The sequence below is a fragment of the Phascolarctos cinereus genome, unplaced genomic scaffold (assembly GCF_003287225.1).
Source record: "Phascolarctos cinereus isolate Bilbo 61053 unplaced genomic scaffold, phaCin_HiC Scaffold_3;HRSCAF=262, whole genome shotgun sequence".
Classification (NCBI taxonomy): domain Eukaryota; kingdom Metazoa; phylum Chordata; class Mammalia; order Diprotodontia; family Phascolarctidae; genus Phascolarctos; species Phascolarctos cinereus.
In genome coordinates this window covers 111220023-111239526 of record NW_027555736.1, presented here as the reverse complement: position 1 = coordinate 111239526, position 19504 = coordinate 111220023, and the positions used below count along the sequence as shown (strand labels likewise).

Sequence of the window (19504 nt, the reverse complement as noted above, 5' to 3'; positions counted from 1 at the left end):
CACTGTTAGTAGCATAAGCCTACCACATGCATTTCATTGCCCCTTGGGTCACTTATAATCTTGATTTTCCTGAGATAATCATGTTCCGTGATTCATAGTCATGTAGCCTCACTGAAGAGTATTAGTGTTAAAGAAATGGATTTTGTATCAGCGAGCATCTGAGGATTGTCAAAAACATCACCCAGTTTCCTCAATACAACCTAGCTTGATCCCCTAATTGATTTTAGTCCTAGCTCATTGTTCATCAATAGCACTTGCTCAAGATAAAACATATTTGTGGACTCATTCACTGGGCTGCTCATCTAGTTGCAAGTCATAGTGTGGGCCTACATTGTTTTTCTGCTTTGCCTTATTCGGTGTGGAAGGTTAGATTATTCCCGTTCTTATTGCTGTTTCTTTTACCAAGGAGGCTTTGTAGCAATGAGGCTTAGTGTAATTTAATTTGTTTCCTATTTGTTCTGACTATTTCAGTTCCAAATGATAAAATAGGAAGTAGTAATATTATAATGTGGATAGTATCTTTGACTAGAAAGCTATAAAAATAAATACTGTGTGTGTGTGTGTGTGTGTGTGTGTGTGTAAAGGATAATAGAAAAACACACTGACCCCCAGGAGTCAGGAGGTCTGGGATCTGGTAGCAGTAGTTCCATTAATGTGTCATACAACTTTGGGCTGGTTGCTTTAACACTGTGGATCTCAGCTTCTTCTTTCAGAAAATGAAGGTGCTTGATGATGACCTTCAAGGCCCTTTCTAGTTCCAAATTCAATTACTCTATACCTCAGTTAGGAAACAGAGAAATATTTGTTTAAATAACCTCAAAGGTCCCTTCTAGCTCATGATCTATGCTCCTGTAATCCTATAATGGTTCTTTAGTGAAAATAACATTTTCACTAAGAAAATAATTTTAGTGTTTAATGGTGTTTGTATCACTAAAACATAATAGCAGCTCTGACACTCCAGGGCCTCTAACCCTGATGCCTTCCTCTATCAATAACCAGAGAAAACTAGCAGGTGCTATTTCTTAATATAACCATAGATTTTACCATGAATGTTGGTGCACTGATAATTTTTAGCCTGCTGGATATTCTGTTTGAAGTCTATACAGCAGTGCCTCCATCAAAGGGGATGAGTTGTAATGATATATTCTGTTAAGAAACTTTTATCAGTTAGGAATTATGTATTTATTCAAAATATGTATAGAGTTTTAAAATTTATGGCAATGTATTAGGGATAGGGATTGTGATTTCATCAGGTTAGGATATGCTTAGGGGAGGCTACTCACATCACCAATGTAGTTGTGTACTTTTCTCTAGAACTTATGATGTTAGGGGGTTGCCTGTAGCAAGAAGAGGCTAGCTGACTTGCCCACAAACACAATAATTTTTTTAAAAAATTTTCTGGGTATAGAGCCCTGCTTTGAGTCAGAAAGTTCACCTGAGTTCAGATTTGCTGCACATAATTACTAGACCTGTGACCCTGGTCAAGCTACTTGACTTCCCTCTACCTCATCTGAAAAATGAAGGGTTGGACTTGCTGGCCTCCAAGGACCCTTCCAGGCCTGATTCTATGATTCTGTGACATGGCGTCTGATTTTAGGTTGTTTGTAGTCTAGTACAGGGGTGGGGAACCTGCACTCTAGTAGGACCATGTGTTTAAATCCTAATAAATCTGGAAATAATCTTATCCCACCTCCTTATTTTACTTAGAAGGAAACTAAAGCCCATGGGGGGAAGTGACTTTAGTTTACTTTGACAAATATCAATTCAGTACCTACTATATATAATATGCTGGGAATACAAAGACAAAAGTGAAATTGTCTCTGCCCTCATGGTATTTCCATTTTACTGGACTTGCATAGGTTATGGAAGTACTAAATTGCAAAGTTGAGAAGGGGGTGCTTTAGTGGGAGTTGAATAATCCGTCTTGATAATTGGCTCTGAAAGATCAGGGAGCCTTAAAATAAGATTTAAAGACTACGGTTAGGTTATATATGACATTGTTTTCCATATAAGTGCCTTGTGCAATGGGCAGTGCAACCATTATTAGCCTCTTAAGGTAAGGCCACAGAAGTATATGACTTTCCTGTGATCAGACAACTAGTGAATGTCAGATCCACAAATCTGGATCTCCCATTAAGCCAGAGCTCTTTCTGCCATGCATTCTGTGATCAAAAAGGGGAGACTTTGTATAAAACACAATTAATTGCTAACCAAAGTAACATCAAATATACAAAAGTAAATAATGAATCCTAGAAGCCTAGAGAGACTTTGGAGTTCTTACAGCCCAGCCCCTGCTTGAGTCATGAAGCCCATCTGAAATAGCCCCAACAAGTAGTTATCCAACTTCTGCTTGAAGGACCTCTGTTGATAGGCAACCTCTGATTCCCAAGGAAGCATTTGATCTTAGGACAACTCATTGTTAAGAAGTTTTCCTTATGTTGAGCCAAAATCTATCTCCCTATATGATTTGCTTTGTGCTACCCTACAGTTTGATGCAGGTGAGGACCTCAGTTCTGTGTCTTACTAGCTACGTAAACTTGGGTAGAGCACTGTAATCCCTCTGAGCCTTGATTTCCTCATCTGTAAAATGAAAATACATGCTCTGTCTATCTCAGAGGGATGATATAAGGGTCAAATGAGATGATGTCAGTTCAAGTACTTGGAAATATAAGACGTGCTAAAGTGATCATTGTTAAGAATACTGGTAAATTATTAACACATTCCAGAAAACAAGGTTTATATTTATAATCTGATTATTGGATCAGTGTCTTATACAAGTCCTATCAGATTGTAGCTTTGCACAAAATAGGCATTCAATAAATATTTGAAGCAATGAAAAAAGCCTAGCCCAAATGTTAACTCAAGAATCAGCACTCTAGTTTACAAAACAGCTTTAAATACTAACAGTTTTTATATTTGAAGCCCACAGGCTGACTTGTATTAAATTCAGTGACTACGCTTTAATTAGGAAACAGAGAAATACTTGTTTAGATGACCTTTGGTCTCTTCCAACTCTTGATCTATGTTCCTATAATCCTATGATTGGTTCTTTAGTGAAATTACCAACTTTTTATAGAAATTAATTTCAATATTTAATAGTGTTTGTATCACTGTATCAAAGCAGTCATAATACTTTGGGCTTCTAACCCATAACTAAAGGAAACTATCAGATGCTATTTTTCAGGATAATCATAAATTTCAACATGAATGTCATGCACCAAGTCCAATAGAATATTATATTACAATGTAAAAATCTTCAAAAATGCAAAAATTTTCAATATTTTAAGGGACAAGGTAGTACTATGGTACTTTTATATTGGCATTAATTAAGTAGGATTCCCATCTTTCAAATTAACATGTTTAAAATATTAATCTGCTCATAGGAAGATTTCTGAAACCAAATTTTAAAGGGAAATTTTTAAGAGCAGCTTTCCCAGGATAGGCAACTGAAAGTAGGAGGCCATTCATACTGCAGATTTATCATTCTAATTGTCTTGGGGATTGTTATGACAGTGTATGTTCTCTCCACTAGTGACTACTTTGGTTTTTATTGAGCTTTATTGGGTCCCTAGCTGCTTTCAGAAGTTAATGGTGTTTGGTTACAGGGCCGATTTGATATATTTTGACTCTTGGGAAGTCTAGGTGGGGAGCTGGGAATGAGGTAGGAAGTAGAAGCTGAAAATAGACCTTATTTTGAATTGCTTTGCTAATCAGAATACTGCTTGCTTAAGATCACTAAGGAAATAGGAATAGGAAACTTGAGTGGGACCTGAAGAAGGGAGAGGATTTTGGAATAGGAAGGTAGGACTGGGTGTATGTACGGTAGAGGCTTTGAACATTCAAAGAACAGCATGAGTAAAGCTATCAGGCTTAGTTTGGATTCTCCAGATTTAAGACAGTCATCCCAGAGAAGGCTAGTCCAGCGAAGCCCAGTTTCTTTCTGTCTAACCGAATACTTCTCCTCTACTTTGAAGGAAGAAAAGAGGAAGGGATCAAAGAGATATTCTAATGTATTCTTTGACTTCTTCATTCTTCCTCAATTAACCGTCTGGCAGAATCTCATTATTTCTGGATCTTTTAAGAAATACTGTACTTGAATTGACAACAGAGAACCATAATGAAATATAAATTAACTGGAATGAAAACTGACTTGTCAGCTTGAGTATAATAACTGTGTAATAATGTTACAGTGAACACATTCATACTAACTAGTTCTTAATTTTAAAACATTGCACTTAAGATTGTTACTTCCTACATTCTAGGGTGGACCATGGTACTAGACCTTCTCCAATGTATATTTCCATGATTCAGTAGAACTTGACCCATCCTTGGGGAATTAAGAGGCAAAGTCTGAAGAGACATATGCCTCTCCCCAAGCCTTGCCTCAGTATTAATTTCTTTATGGGACTACAGTTTATGAAGTAGTTCCTAGGATAAAATGAGGAGTTTGGACCAGGTCAATGCTACAATCTTTTCTATTTCTAAATCTGTGACTGCAAGTACATAGCAAGAATTTAATAAATTCTTGTTAAATGGCTATCAATCAAGGATTTAATGAACATTTATTACTTTGTGTCTAGCACTTGGTTAGGCCAGATGAAGAATGCATGAGAAATAAAAGGCAGCCATTTTTATCCTTAAGTCCGTTATGATGGATAGTCAAGACATGAAATAAAGAAAATGTAAGTGTGGCATAGTATAGATTATTAGTGTAATAGAAGTTCAGAAAATGGTAGGGCTTGCCCTGAACCTTGAAGAAATGGGTAGGAATTGACTAGGTAGAAAAGAAGAAAAGAAGGGTATACTTTCCTGGGAGAAGTAAAGCATGAGCACAGGCAGAAAGGAAAGAATATATCATAGCAAGTTTGGATAATGAGGAAATTGGCCTGAGTAAAACGGTGTATTCATGTTGAAGAGTAGTAGCAAATAAACGTGGACAGGTGGGATGGGACCAACTCATCAAGGAGCTTCAGAAATTAAACAAAGGTGTTTGAGTTGGATGCAGGCAACCAAGGGGAAGAAAATGTAGTTCCATTTGTAGGAGAGCCCATATAAAGGAAGGAGTGTGGTAGAAAGATATCAGTTTGGTAGTGGTATGTGAGATATCTCTGAGAGGCTATTAAACAAGTGGTAAGTTGGGTATAAAATGATGGAGTCCTGGATGGACTAGCTGGTGGGGTGGCAGTAGGAATGAAGAGGGATGGACAGAATAGATACCAGAGAACTTTGGAAGCAAAAAATAGTTGCACTATGTACCCCACTGGTTATAGAGATGAAGAAGGATGAGTCAAAGATGATGTGTCTGAGAGAATGGTGGTTCCTCTGACAAATAGAAATGGGAAAGGTTGTGAAGGGGAGGAGGGAAAAGGGAATGACATAACCCACAACTATTCATTGAAGAAAACAGAACATTATGTCATAGGATAAGGGGATTTAGAGCTGGAAAGAAATAATCTAGTTCAACTCTCTATTATGCAGTAAGGAAACTGAGGCCCACTGGAGCTAAATGACTAGTCCAAGGCCATGCCCCCATACCAGAGCTTTTTCCTGTGGGCCTGCTTTTCTGCATTGGCAGGTGGTTTGAGTGGGGCTTTGGGGACATGAGTTGTACAGGATATGAGATGGATTTGTTGATAACTCCAACCTGCAGGCTAAGAGGAAGCACATGGATTTCATCTCCTTCTGACTCCTATCCTTACCCAAGCCTTTAAAGCTCAAGGTTGTTTAAAAAAACAACATATAAAATTGCTTAAGATTATCAATTAACTACCCTAGCTCCCAGCAATTTTACAACCTGCTTAAAACACACACACACACACACACACACACACACACACACACAGAGCCAATAGCAGCTAGCAACCAACAAACTTCTTTGAATGATTTATTGATATTTTTTTTTAACATTGTTTTGGCTTTGTTCCTGGGAGACTCATTAATTCCAGTATTACTGAAGGCAAGCTTCTTTTAATCTTGTTGTTATGCCAAGCTTTGAAAAAGCAGAGAATGTGTCATCTTCTACAAACTCAAGTGTTTATTTCTCCTATCCCTCTCTATTCCAGAGAACAACCTATCTTCACCACCAGAGCACATGTCTTCCAAATAGACCCCAGCACTAAGAAGAACTGGATGCCTGCAAGCAAGCAGGCAGTCACCGTTTCCTACTTCTATGACAGCACAAGAAACAGCTATCGGATTATCAGTGTGGATGGAGCGAAGGTAGGAGGGTGCAGTAGCATGTTCGTGACCTGCCTACCTGTTGATGAAGGCTGATTTACCAGGGCTCCTTCACTCAGAGGAAGGTGGGAGATCAGGGTTACATACCGGTAGAGACCAACAGAGTGGCTGATGAATATTCACAAGTACAGTCCCTGACTGCAAAGGGATTTTTACTTACCCTGTATTGAGTCTTATTTGACCTACTCCAGATTGGCTACTCAAAGGTACCTAGCAAAAGACCCCAGACCTTTTTGTCTGCTTTAGTGCAATGAAGGACTGTATAGCTGCTCATATCTGCTGGCCATTCACAATTTGTCTATTACTTGGAAAGATAAGGTTGCCTGCATTGCAGTTAACTGTGTGACTGAGTTAATATAATGAGTGTGATCCCTGAGCCAAGCCAAAGTCAAGATCCAGAATGGCAGATCCAGAATTTTTGGGTTTAAGTGAGTATGTCCACTAAATGGATTAGTATACTCTCAAAATGTGTTGTAATTAGATCAACTGTGTGTAACAACTTTATCTTGTTCCTTGAAATCACAAATCTGACACATATGCTTATATGATGTAATGTTTCTGTAGAAAATAATTAAAAATCGTATGAAACTAGACCCAAGAATTATGTAATCTACGTTTCCAGCCCTGAACCCCATTCTGAGTAACAGTCCTTTTGTCTCCTAGACATTTTCCACTTAGCCTATATCACATCAAACTGAGCATATCTAAAACTAAACCTGTCATCCCTAACCTTTCCTCTCACTTTCCCAACAACAAAAAATACCTTTTCCTCATTCTCGATTTTCCTATTTCTGTGTTTCTAGTCTCTCAGATGAAAACTGGGAGTTATTATTGAATCCTATTTCTCTCTCACCCAATAATTACTTAGTCACTAAGCTTTTCAAGTCTTCAAAATGTCTTTTATTTCTCCTCTTTTGATTCCTGTTACTACCACCATAGTCTCTAAACCCTTACTATCTCATGCTTGGACTTTTATAGAAATCCCCTAACTAGATTCTTCCCCTCCATGTTCCACTCCATTTCCAGGTCATGCATTATGTCACTGTCAGATGAATCTTTCTATAACATTGTTTAACACAGTAAAGTCTGAGCAGTCTGGATTGGATATGGCGGGCCCATAGCAAGTATTATTGCAGGCTGTGTTGCCCTCTCCAATTTGAGAATTATTGCAGTAACTTATTTGAAGGTCATCTGGATTAATAATACATCCCAACTGATTTAGGGAAAAAATAAAATATTATTTAAAATTTAAAAAATACTAGATCCTACTGTTTAGTGACCTCCTGCCTTAAGACTTAAGTTCTTCAGTTATAGAAAGTTTTCAAGGTTCTGTGTACCTAGCTGCATGTCACTAGACTCCAAAGGATCTGAAAGAATGAGTGAAGCATCTATTAATTGCTTACTGTGTACAAAGCACCATGCTAAGTGATTGAGATACAAATAGAAAATCAAGACAGTCCCTGCTCTCAGGAAACTCACTTAGATTCAAAAGGAGGAAACAACATACGTATGGAAGGTTTCAGCTGCAAGTCAGATGGAAAGGTCCCATTGTTCTTAGGTTGGAGTAGCAAAGCACCTGTTAGTGCCTCTTCCTTAATGGTATTTCCACTGATAAAATCATATCAGTTTCTGACATAGGACTGTTTGATAATGCTAAAGACTTTGGTGGCAAGAACTTTCTTTTCTGGGTTTTCAGTAGCTCTGGCTGTTAACACTTGCAGGAGCAGTTGCCAGGCTGCATCTAGACAGAGATTGCCTCTCAGGATGACATCTGAGAACTCTGGGCTAGAAGCATTGCTATTCCAAAGGCTTTGGGTTCAATTCTGGGCTGTCTTCACTGGGGTCTGAGGGGAAATCATGGTCATGTGATGGTGATTGTCTGACCTGCCTGGCATATACTGCTTCAGCTAGGTTGGCTTGCCTGCCTGGTGTTTGGCATTTTGTTGGCAATTGGTGGAGATGAGTGGCTCCTTCTCCTCTGGACTTACTTCTTCAGATATGACTTTGGGAAATGGTCTGGAAGCAGGACTGGTGGTTTCGGAGGTGCTGCCACAGCCAGGGCTCCTATGCTTGTTTGAATGTTATTGGCATTTGGTCAGCAGTTGTCACTGATGGTGAGGAAGAATGTATATCCCTTTTTGCAATGACTTATCCCCTGAATGATTGCTGCGGGAGCTGGGCTAGAAGCAGGTCTGGTGGTTTAGGGAATATTGTTATTTCCAGGGCTCTTGGGCTCAGAGTCTTGGCTTATTTCCATTTAGTTCTAAGAGGAAATGATGGTTAAAGTAGTGATGGTGGTGGTGATTTGATTTGCCTGGTACAGGCTGTCTCCTGTCTCTCCTTCAGGGGACTTTGCTGCTTCGGGTTAGCTGACTTGACTCCTCAGCCGTTGCTTCCTCTGATGCTGGCTTTGAGCACTGATCTAGAAGCAAGACCAGTGGTCTGGGAAATACTGCCACTCCCAGGACTCCTGTGTCTACCTGATTATTGCTGGCCATTTGTTTCTGGTGGCGATGAGGAGTGTGAACCCCCTCTTCACAATGATTTCTCCCCCTCAACAAGAGCTGTAGAGTTTTGGCTGGAAGTAGATCTGGTGATTTGGGGGACACTGTTATTCCCAAGAAAGATGTGTAAGATGAGGCCTGTGCCCTCAAAGTACTTGTAGACTATATTCCTTTTTTCTTCTGTGATTCTTTATAACACTCTTCCTTACATTTTTTGAATTATAGAATCACATAGATAAAAGGAGCCTTAGTGAGAATCTGGCCCAAGTTTCTTACTTGAAAAATGAGGAAACTGAAGCCCATAATGGTGAGATGACTTGCCCAAGGCTAGGTAGCTAAATAGTGACAGCACTAAATTGAAAACTCAGCCCTCCTTACTCTTAGCTTGATTTATTTCCCCTGTGCCATGCTGTATCTTGGGTATGTATAGAAATATTTCTTGATATTAGATCTAATAGGCTGTGATGATATGATGTGGATTTAAACTTTCATAAGAATTTAGAGTTGGAAAGGAACTTGCTGGATATGCCCAATGATAGGCAAATTACCTTTTTTTTATTTTAAACTTTCTCTTGGGACTGTTGGTTAGCTATTAAACCCCAAATCATTTCTGTGATGCTGAGCTTGAGCCCTCCTGGGGTGTCACCAAGCCATTTTGAATCAGGATAGTGACTCAGGATGGCCTGTTTTCTTCCATTAACAGCTAATCCTTTTAGTTCATCTACTACCCCTGAGATGAGTTTGTGCTTGTAATTTGGAGTGTTGTGCTCTCAAGGGATGTATTGGACTTAATTATAAATAAAAACTACTTTCCTAGAGAAAGTACTTCAGCCTTGTTAGCTGAACTATTATGGCTTGTTGTTCATCCTTCATTCTTGAAGATGACCATGATTTCAGGGAGGTGATGCCATGACTTATAAGTGAATTGGATTTAAGTTAGAGTGGGCTGTGCAAAGCCACTAGCCTCACTCTCTCCTCCTGAGCCATCTGAGTCCAGTGGCGAGAAATAGATCAGGACAACTGGAGGTGGCCTAGATGCCTTGGTGAAGTGTTAGCGACAGTATGACTGTATAGATAAGGGCCTACCATATATAAAAGAGACAGTGAACAGGGTAGAAATTAGCCCACATCAGAGGTAAGGAAAATCATTTTGAGGTTCTACTAGTTAACTTGTTATTTACCAGTAGAAAGGTAGTATACATCTCTAGGTCCAGCACAAGTCTGAAGGGTAACACTATTTGTGTCTTAATTCATTGGAATAAAGCTTGCTGAGTGTAGACCTGAAATCTGGACATTAAGGAGTCAATGGAATAGTGATAGGGAGACGTAGGATTGAATCCTATACCTACAAAAATGTACTAGGGTGCTCAGTGTAAGGGTCCTACTGTAATGAAACTGCATTTTCAATGAATAAAAATGCTTAATAATAAGAAAAATGCAAGCCAAAACAACTCATGCCCATCAGATTGGCAAAGATGACAGTAAAGGAAAATGACAATTCTTGGAGGGGCTGAGAGGACGGGCACACTAATACATTGTTGGTGGGGCATTGAATTTGTCTAACCATCATGGAAAGCAATTTGGAATTATCCTAAAAAAACATAAAACATTCTTACTCTTTAACCCACATTTCCCATTCTTAGGCATATACCCTAAGAACAACAGATAGGAAGAAATGTCCCAAATACACTGAATTTTCATGAAGACACTTTTTGTGATAGTCAAGAACTGGAAATAAAGTAATTGCCCATTGATTGGGAAATGGCTAAACAAACTGAGGCACATGAATGTAATGGTATTGTACTATGCACTAAGAAATGATAAATAAAAAGAATTCGGAAAAGTATGGAGAAAATGACATAAATTGATGCAGTGTGAAGTAAGCATAACAAGGAAAGTTATATATGCAAACTGATTACAACAATATTGTAGGAAGGAATAGAAAAAAATGGAACTGATCACTTTGTAATTATAATAATCAAGCTTTGGTTCTGAAGATGAGATGACAGAATGTACTTCCCTCCATTCCTTGCAGAAATGGCTTTGAGGACTGCAGGCACTAAATGTTACATTTAATATCAAATTTAGTTAATGTACCTATTAATTTGGCCAAACTACTTTTTTTTCTGTTTCTTTTTAAAAATTCTTTATTATAAATGATGTCCTTATGGGAAGAGAAAGAGGAATATCTTCAGAAATAAAGGTGATGTAAAAACAAAGAATATCAATAAATCTTAAAAAGAAATGTTAATTGTAATGTTTTACATAACCAATGGAGGAGAGCGAGGTCAGGCACAAATGAGCTGCAGCTTATTTTCTGTGATGATCTATATTCAAGGAGTGAAATAAGTGATATTCTTGAAGATATGTATGATCTGAAATAGAGGTGGCTTGGCTTTGTAGCGTAAATGAGGGATCCCAGAGGGGCACCATATGTGCTCTATTGGTTCCCATTGAAATGTGCCAAGTCTTTGGAGGAGGGCCTCTAGCATGGTGGGTGGTTCCTCTATGGAGTATTTATGGAAGAATATGGATAAGAATTGCACTGTATGAGAAGGCAGGGATTGGTTGCAATCTTTGTTGGTGGAGGGAATATCCACATTAATGAGATCATGGAGACTGTGAAGTATAAAGATACTTGAAATTTACATAGCATTTTACATTTATAAAACGTTTGATATGAAATCCACTCTGTGATTTGATTCTCCCAACAGCCTTGTAATATAAATAGAGCAGTTGTTATTCTCATTTACAGATAAGGAGGTAGAGGTATGATTACTTAGCTAATAAGAGGCAAAGTCAAGATTCTAATCAAAATCTTCAGATCCAAGTCTAGGATTTTTCCATTTCAATCCAGTCAAAGTATACTTATTTTAAAAGAGTAGGGGGCCTAAAACCATGGAGAAATTAGGTCTTTTGGTCTCTGTCCCATCCTGGGGCATGCAGAATCTTAAGTACTAAATGGTAAAAGAAGCCAGGGAAGCATGCAAGTAGATAGGCAAAGTCTGTCAAAGTTCAAATTAGGGAACGATAATATGGACTGTGATGTGAGGACTTTATTTGAGGGATTTATTTTATCTGTTTATATTACCCATTTGAAATTATTGACATCATTATTTACCTTACACCTTTTCTACCTTAATAGAAGGTATTCGTGCCTGGCTCCCTCCTGTTCCCTGCTGTCATCCTTGATGATGTCAACATTCATATTGGTCATTAGTCAGGGGTTACCCATGTCCTCCTCAATGCTGCTGCTCCTCTATCTCCACTTCAGAAATATTACAAACAGGCACAGGCATACCATTAATCTCATGTTTGTAAGGTACTGGTTCACCTTCAAGATCCTGAGGTTCATTATTGCTTTCTTTGATGATGGCTTTTTAACCTATTGTCAATCCCACAACCCGAACCACAGTTCCTCCCTCATGGTTGTTTTATTTTATTTTATTTTTTTTATTCCTTGGCTTCACTAAGACCTCACCCAATTTAGTTTATCTAAACTATAATTCCTCTCTTGGTTAACCTCAATCCCTTCACCAACCTAGACTCCATGACCATCTACATCAGTGCTGCTTTAACTATGACCCCAGATTTCTTTGTTCATCTGATCTATTGTATCCGCTGTGACAGTCACCAGCCCAAGAACACTTTCACTGTTCCTCCCCCTGCCAAATTTGATCTTGGTCAATGATTTCATGTCTGGCAATTAACCCAGAATAACATTGTTCATATATCTCAATTCATCAACTCAGCAAACATTTTTGAATCTGTATAATGTGCATTTTGTTGTTCATTCATTTTCAGTTGTGTCTGACTCTTCATGATCCTATCTGGGGGAAAATCCCATTTCCTTCTCTTGCCAGTTCCTTCTCCAGCTCATTTTACAAATGAGGAAACTGAGGCAGACAAAAACATCTAGTAAGTGTCTGAAGCTGGGTTTGAACTCAGGTCCTCCTGACTCCAGAGCCAATGCTCTATTCACTGTGCCATATAGCTGCCTCACGTGTATAATTTCCATAGCATGGTGATAAGTAATAGAGGAGATATAAAGTCTAGATAAGACATAGTCTTATTCATTTTCACTTTCCTAGACATATATTTCTTGAGTTATTTCATCCTTCACTTAACTTTCAGAGGAAGTCCTCTTTTTCCTCTGTTATGCTGACTTCTCTACCTGTGCCTTAGACCTGATGATGCTGAAGATGGCTTGACAACTCCTGAGAAATCTTGTTCATATATATGTCTTCTCCTTTAGTAATGGAATCTTTCCTTTGACTCTTTTTCCCCTGCCTTCAGACATACATATCACTGTCCAAAAAAAAATAATAACTTTACTTGAACTTCTTGCCCCCTCCAGTATTTTCCTCCTTGCTTTTCTTGCACAACCAAATTTGTTGAAAGAGTAGTGCCTCCAATTCTCACCACCCATTCTGCCTGAGTCATAGCTTCTGAAAGACAGGGAGCTTAGAGGTCACCTGGTCTAATCTTCCATCCGATGCACAAATCTCCTCTATAGCTTCATAACAGCAGAATCTTTAAAGCTTAGAGATCATGAAATCTACCTCCCTTCTCCTTCATTTTATAGAAAAGAGAGTGAAGATCCAGAAAGTTTACATGATTTGCTCAAGTTCACATAGGTGGTAAGAAGCAAGTCTGGGATTAGCTTCAAATCCAGTACTTTGAGCTGTACCACATTGATCCCCAAATCTCTCCGTTATGTTAGATGGCTTCGGAAGACAGGATTGTATCAGTCAGATCTGTTCCCTTTTCCACCTGTTGATCTTTAATTATTTGAAGATACATAAGTTATCAATCACCAGTTTCCTAAATTATCCCTCACTTTAACATGGTCCTGAATCTCCTCACAACCTGATCCACCTTCCTCTAGACATCCTCTAGCTTCTTAGTATTCTATTTCAAATATGATACCTAGGAGAGAACAAATACAAGATGTATTCATTTTGCTCAATGCCTGGCCAGTACTGAGTCTACTATTACCTTTCTTGTTGTGGACGTTATGCATCTACTGATACAACCTAAGGTCACGTTAACTTTTTTGTCCGATACATCACACCATATTGCTTCCACTCTGGCGCATTTCCCACATCCCTCTCCCACCAGAACTGGGACTATGCCCCCGGGACCCTGGGCTCTCATAGGGGAGCTTTCATCCTGTCTTGCCCAGAACCAGGTCACCAAGACACTTCTCAGCCATTTCCAAACCATGACACTCCTCCCTGCTCTCTAGCCCCTCTTTGTGCTGTCTCTACCCTCCATGAAAATGTATTCTTGATGGAAGGAACTTTCTTTCTTGCTTGTGTTTGTGTCAGTGTGTAGGACAGTACGTAAATGGATACCTAGTAGAAGGATAAAGTTTTTTCAGTTATTCATGTGATACTGTTAACTTCCTTAATTCCCTTTGATCTGATTCCTTTCTCTACTATTTTATTAAATTGTTTTCTCCAAAGTTACCAATGACTTAATTCTTTCCAAATCCACTGGCTTTTTTCATGACCTCTATTTGCCTTGAACCTTTATTGTGGTTGACACTGTTGACTAACCCCTTCCTTGAAAGTCTCTCCTTCTCATAGAGCACCAGCCCTGGATTCAGGAAGACCTGAGTTCAAATCTGGCCTCAGACACATAACACTTACTAGCTGTGTGACCCTGGGCAAGTCACTTAACCCCCATGGCCCAACCAAAAAAAAAAAGAAAGTCTCTCCTTCTCTCTGTGATTATAAGCTCTTTTTGTTTTATTCCTACCTCTCCAACTGTGCCATTTCTAGATTTTCTCCCAATTCCCTAATAGTGTAGGCATCCCTCATGGTTCAATCTTTTGTTTCTTTCTCTCTACAGCTTCTTCCTCTGTAAGCTTTTCTGCTCTGATGGCTTCAGGGATTACCTTGATGGTGATGATTCCCCCCTTTACACCTCTTGTTTCATAATTCTAACTGTCCATTGGATATTTCCATGTGGGTGTCTTGCTGTCACTTGAAAATACCTGAGCCTTTCTGAATCCATGTTTCAGCACTTGAAGATAATCCACTAATTTTCAGAGCTTTCACCGCTGAGTCCAACCCAATCCCACTGCATCTATGAGATGACCCTACTAACCAGACCATGCTTCTGTTTCATATCCCATTCAGCCATCCAATCTGGCTTTTGTTGTTTAGTCATTTTCAGTCCTGTCTGACTCTTTGTGACCCCCTTCTAGACAAAGATATTGGAGTGGTTTGCCATTTCCTTCTCCAGCTCATTTTACAGATGAGGAAATGAGACAAAGACAGTTAAGTGACTTAACCAGAGTCACACAGCTAGTAAGTATCTGGGGCCAGATATGAACTTGGGTCTTCCTGACTTCAGGCCAGGGGCTCTATACCCTGAGCCACTTAGCTCTCTAAGTTTTAGAGCAAAGCACTTCTCTGGTCCCCTCTATAAACGTTGTCTTCCCTTAGTGGAATGTAAACTACTTGAAGGCAAGAACTATGTTTAAAAAATATTTGTATTCCCAATGCTTAGCAATTTCTTCAACATAAGTGCTTTTTCATTCATTCATTCATTCATTCGATTATACTATCCTTTCTTAATCACCTAGAATTAAAACTTGGTAAACAAAAAAATTCCTCATTAACACCCTTAATATACAATCATCATCAAATATTAACAGTTCTTTTGTCACTAAATTTCATCAATCACTATATCAATTACTATCCTTACTATTGCTGTTACCACACCCGTATTCTGACCCTAGCTACTTCATGCTTGGGCTATTACAGTGACCCTGTAGCAGGTCTTCCTGCCTTCAGCCTTTTCCCTTACCTACTTCTTTTAGACAATAAGGTAGCTATGGATGACCTTGTCTTGAGTAAAGTGGTAGAGTTACCCACCAAGAGTGCAGGCTCCTGTGGGAGTGAGTAGAAGCTTCAGGAAAGTAAGAGAAATAATTTTTGTAGACATACTAAGAAAGAAACCAAGGGATAAACTAATAGGGTTGCTAACAGTGGTAGGGTTCATGTGAAACAGGACAATGTCAATTTGCAGTGGACTAGATGTGCACAGTTTTGTGTCTTTTCTTAGCATTCTACCTTGGGACTTGGCAATGGAAACAGAGAAAGTAGCCTCTGATTATATTCCAAGTTTGGCCATGATGGATTGGCATGATAAATACAGTGAAAGATCAGGACTCAAAGCAACATAGGGGGGTAGTGAGGGTGAGAACTAAAGCTATAGACAATAGAGTTAAAACCAGGTAAGGAGTACGTATGTCAGGGATTGGGTAAAATAGGAATAATTATATGAGGGAGGGTATTTATTGGTTATTTTTCAGTATATATTTGTATGTGTTCATAATATCATAGGATTTAGAACTCAGAGAAATCTCAGATCATCTAATCTACCTAAATTTACAGCCTCACAAATGGGGCTTAAAGAGATTAAGTGCCTGTCCAGGGTTGCGCAGGTAATATAATAAATAGCAGAGTGAAGTTCTTTTTGAATAGATTTTATTTTCCTGGGATGGGAAAGTGGGAAAGTGGCAGCCTATTTTTGGACCAGTGAGCTCTATCTTCCCAAGGTGAGCACTTTGAAGAATAACCCTCATTTGGATATATAAATTCTAGAATTGAAAAAGAAATCTGTCTCTCTGCTTTATAGACATATTTTATATTCTGTTGTTTCACATATCACTTATATCTTTTGTGGCTCAGAATCATTACTGTTCTGAGAACATTTTTTTTTGTTGGTTATTAAAACACATCCTTCATGTTATGACCCAACGAGATGAGACACTGAAGAAGTGATAGCTTTAAAAAAAAATCACTGAAATCTCACACCAGAACGAGCTCCCTGGATGAGCAAACACAGCAGTGAACAAAGCAGTTGACTTTATAAATAACTCTTCAGCTGCCATGGCCGCTGACCATTAGAATAGCTGCAGCATTAACTTGCCGACACTTTTAGCAGTTGTGTAGGCATTTCCGAACGCCAGATACCTCTGGCAATGCAGCGGGGAAAAACAAAATACCTAATAACTTAAATAGTTGTTTCATCGAACAATGTGTCCTCTTAGCTTTAAACAGCTTCTTGGCTGTAAGTGATCTCCTCCCAGGTTTCAGAGACTGAGCTAAAAATAGGAGAAAAAAATAGAACTCAAAAAAAGTCACATTTATGTAGTACTTTAGCTTTACCATTCTGTACCTTGTATGTGTGTGTGTGTGTGTGTGTGTGTTTTATTTGATCTTCATGGCAAACCTGTGAGGTTAGGTATTAAAGTATTATTATCCCCATTTCAGAGATAAGGAAAGTGAGGACCAGGAGAAAAAAGAGGGACTCATTTGGTATCAAACCTAGTAAGTGCCAGAGGGGTGTCTGACTTCAAATATTCTTTTGATTATCTCACTGTTGAGTAGTCTTGCAAATTTCAAATGGCCTAATGCACAAGACTTGAGTGAATGATAAAGGAAGGTATGCCTAGTACAAGAAACCAAATTCCTTTGAATAATGTTATTTGAGGGACTCCGGGGAAAAATCTCAACCAAAACATTTTCCCTACTGGTTCCTGATGCTTAAAATTCCACCATTAGGATTTCCTTCTTTCAATATTGTCCCCAATTAACATGCAAACATTCCTAGGAGAAATGATATGTTAAACTTTATAAGCTCTTACTACCTAGATGTGGATTTGCCAAGGCTTTTGTAAAGTGACAGCTGCAATTGGGTTTTGTTTAGGGGTAGCACATAATAGAGGCCTATGGAGTCTCAGATTGGGGATCCCTGGGTAACTAGAGAATAGCATGAGAGTAAAGAGTACTAACTAGAATAGGGGATGCTTATGTAGAAATGGGAAGGTGTCAGCAACAAATTATCGCAAGGTTACTTGGGCTGATAATAACCTTTGGGTTATTCTCAGAAAAAGCATAGGGTTGTGATGATTTAAATAATAGAAATAGGAAAATTGGTAAGGGGATCTAATTCCAGAGACCATAGATGTAGGCCTGGAAGGAACCTTAGAGGTCATTAAGTCCAGGCCCTTCTTTTTACAAATGAGCAAACTGTCCCAGAGAGGCCAAGTGATTTGTTCAGTTACACCAAGTAGTAAGAGACAGATTCAGCATTCATACTCAGGTCATGCGATGTCAAGATCAGCATAGGGGAATGCGTTCAGTGTTTCGTGGTATTGAATTTCAGGTACTAGTTGGACATCCAAGTGGAAATGTTCTCTAGGCACTTGGCTGTGAGAGAGGGTCACCTATATATGGAAAGGAAGGCATCAGCCTGTCCTGTCAAATTCCAGACCATTGATCCCTCCATCAGCTTCTCTTCATGTTTATCTGTATAATCTGAATGTATCACTGCTCCGAATCATCACCACTATTGTCTGTTGTGCCCAATGACCCACTTCTACCTAATAACAGTAACAACTCACTTTTATAGAACACTTGGTTTGGCCAGCACATTCCTCACAAACACCATGTGAGGGGAATGTACAAACAGGACTTTTTTTTTTTTTATAGAAGACAGAACTGAAGCTCTGAGAATTGAAACCACTTGTTCTTGATCACATAGTTAATAAGTATCTGAAGTAAAACTTGATCCTAGCTATTCTGACGTCAAGTCTAGTGTTCTATCCACTCTTCTCTTCTGCTAAATACCTGAAAAACATAAGTACTTGGATTATAATTTTCATCTAATGCTTCTCTACTGCTTATAGGATGAAGTCCTAACTCATTACCTTGGCATTCAAGACCCATTACAGTCAATTACCAGCCCACCTTTCCAACCTTATTTCTTTCTTCCCAACATGAATCATAATGTGGAAGAAACATTGGGTTTAGGCTTTGGAGTCAGGAACCTGACTTTGAATCCTACTTCTTCCATATACTAGTTGTGTGACCTTAGGCAAGTCACTTCACCTGGAAAGACCTCAGTTTCCTAGCCTGTAAAATGGCAGCATTGCACTAATTGATCCCTGAGATCCCTGTCAGCTCTAGCAGTCTATGACTGCTCCATTGAAGCTATCCCGGTCCCCTCACTGTGTCCTGAATACTCATTCCTATCTGCAATCCTTTTTTTCTCTGTCTTAGAATGATTTTCCCCTCACTCAACAGCTTACCTAAATTGATCTGGCCTTCAAGGTCCACCTCACGTCTCCACTTTCTATTAGGCCTTATGTGAGATATTCAGTGAGTCATTCTTTGCCTTATTTCTTACCTAGCCTTAATCAATGAATGGACATTGCCTTAGTCAAACTGAGACCTGTCAAAGACCTTAGCTTGAAAAGGCCAAGGTTCCCCATTATATCCTGGGCCATCTCCAGTTGTTCTGATCCACTGGACCGAGATGGCTTCGGAGGCTGGTGACTTTGCACAAAGCTCTCCATACTTAAATCCAATCCATTTGCAAGTCATGGTATCACTTTCTTGATGCCCTGGTCCCTTTTCGAGAGTGACGGACAAATAACAACAATGTAGAATATACTCCAACTTCACCCATTCTCTGGTGGCAACTCATTATCTGTATCACTCTCTGGATACTTAATACTGCCTCAGATTATGTAAACAATTGTATTTTTCTGTGTGTCTTATTTTCCCCCATTTCAATGATAAGTAAGCTGCATGAGGCTTTTACACTTTGGCAGGAGACTAGTGCCTGAAAACTAAAGAAGGGTGTTCTTTTGGTGGAACTTTAGGCATTGAGAATGATAAAGGAAATATTTTGAAGTGGGACTTGGCCCTGAACCACTCAGATCACACTGCTCAAAAGAA

General features: G+C 39.0%; 1 protein-coding gene across 4 annotated transcripts in view; it reads left to right on the top strand.

Annotated features, from left to right (window-relative positions):
- The window catches only part of HOMER2 (homer scaffold protein 2), a 153640-nt gene that overhangs the window by 76993 nt on the left and 57143 nt on the right, over nucleotides 1–19504 (top strand). For all 4 annotated transcript variants that reach the window (XM_020966345.2, XM_020966333.2, XM_020966351.2 and 1 more), the window contains exon 2: nucleotides 6063–6219. In XM_020966345.2, coding sequence (XP_020822004.1) covers nucleotides 6063–6219 — 157 coding nt within the window. The remainder of the gene's footprint in view (nucleotides 1–6062; nucleotides 6220–19504) is intronic.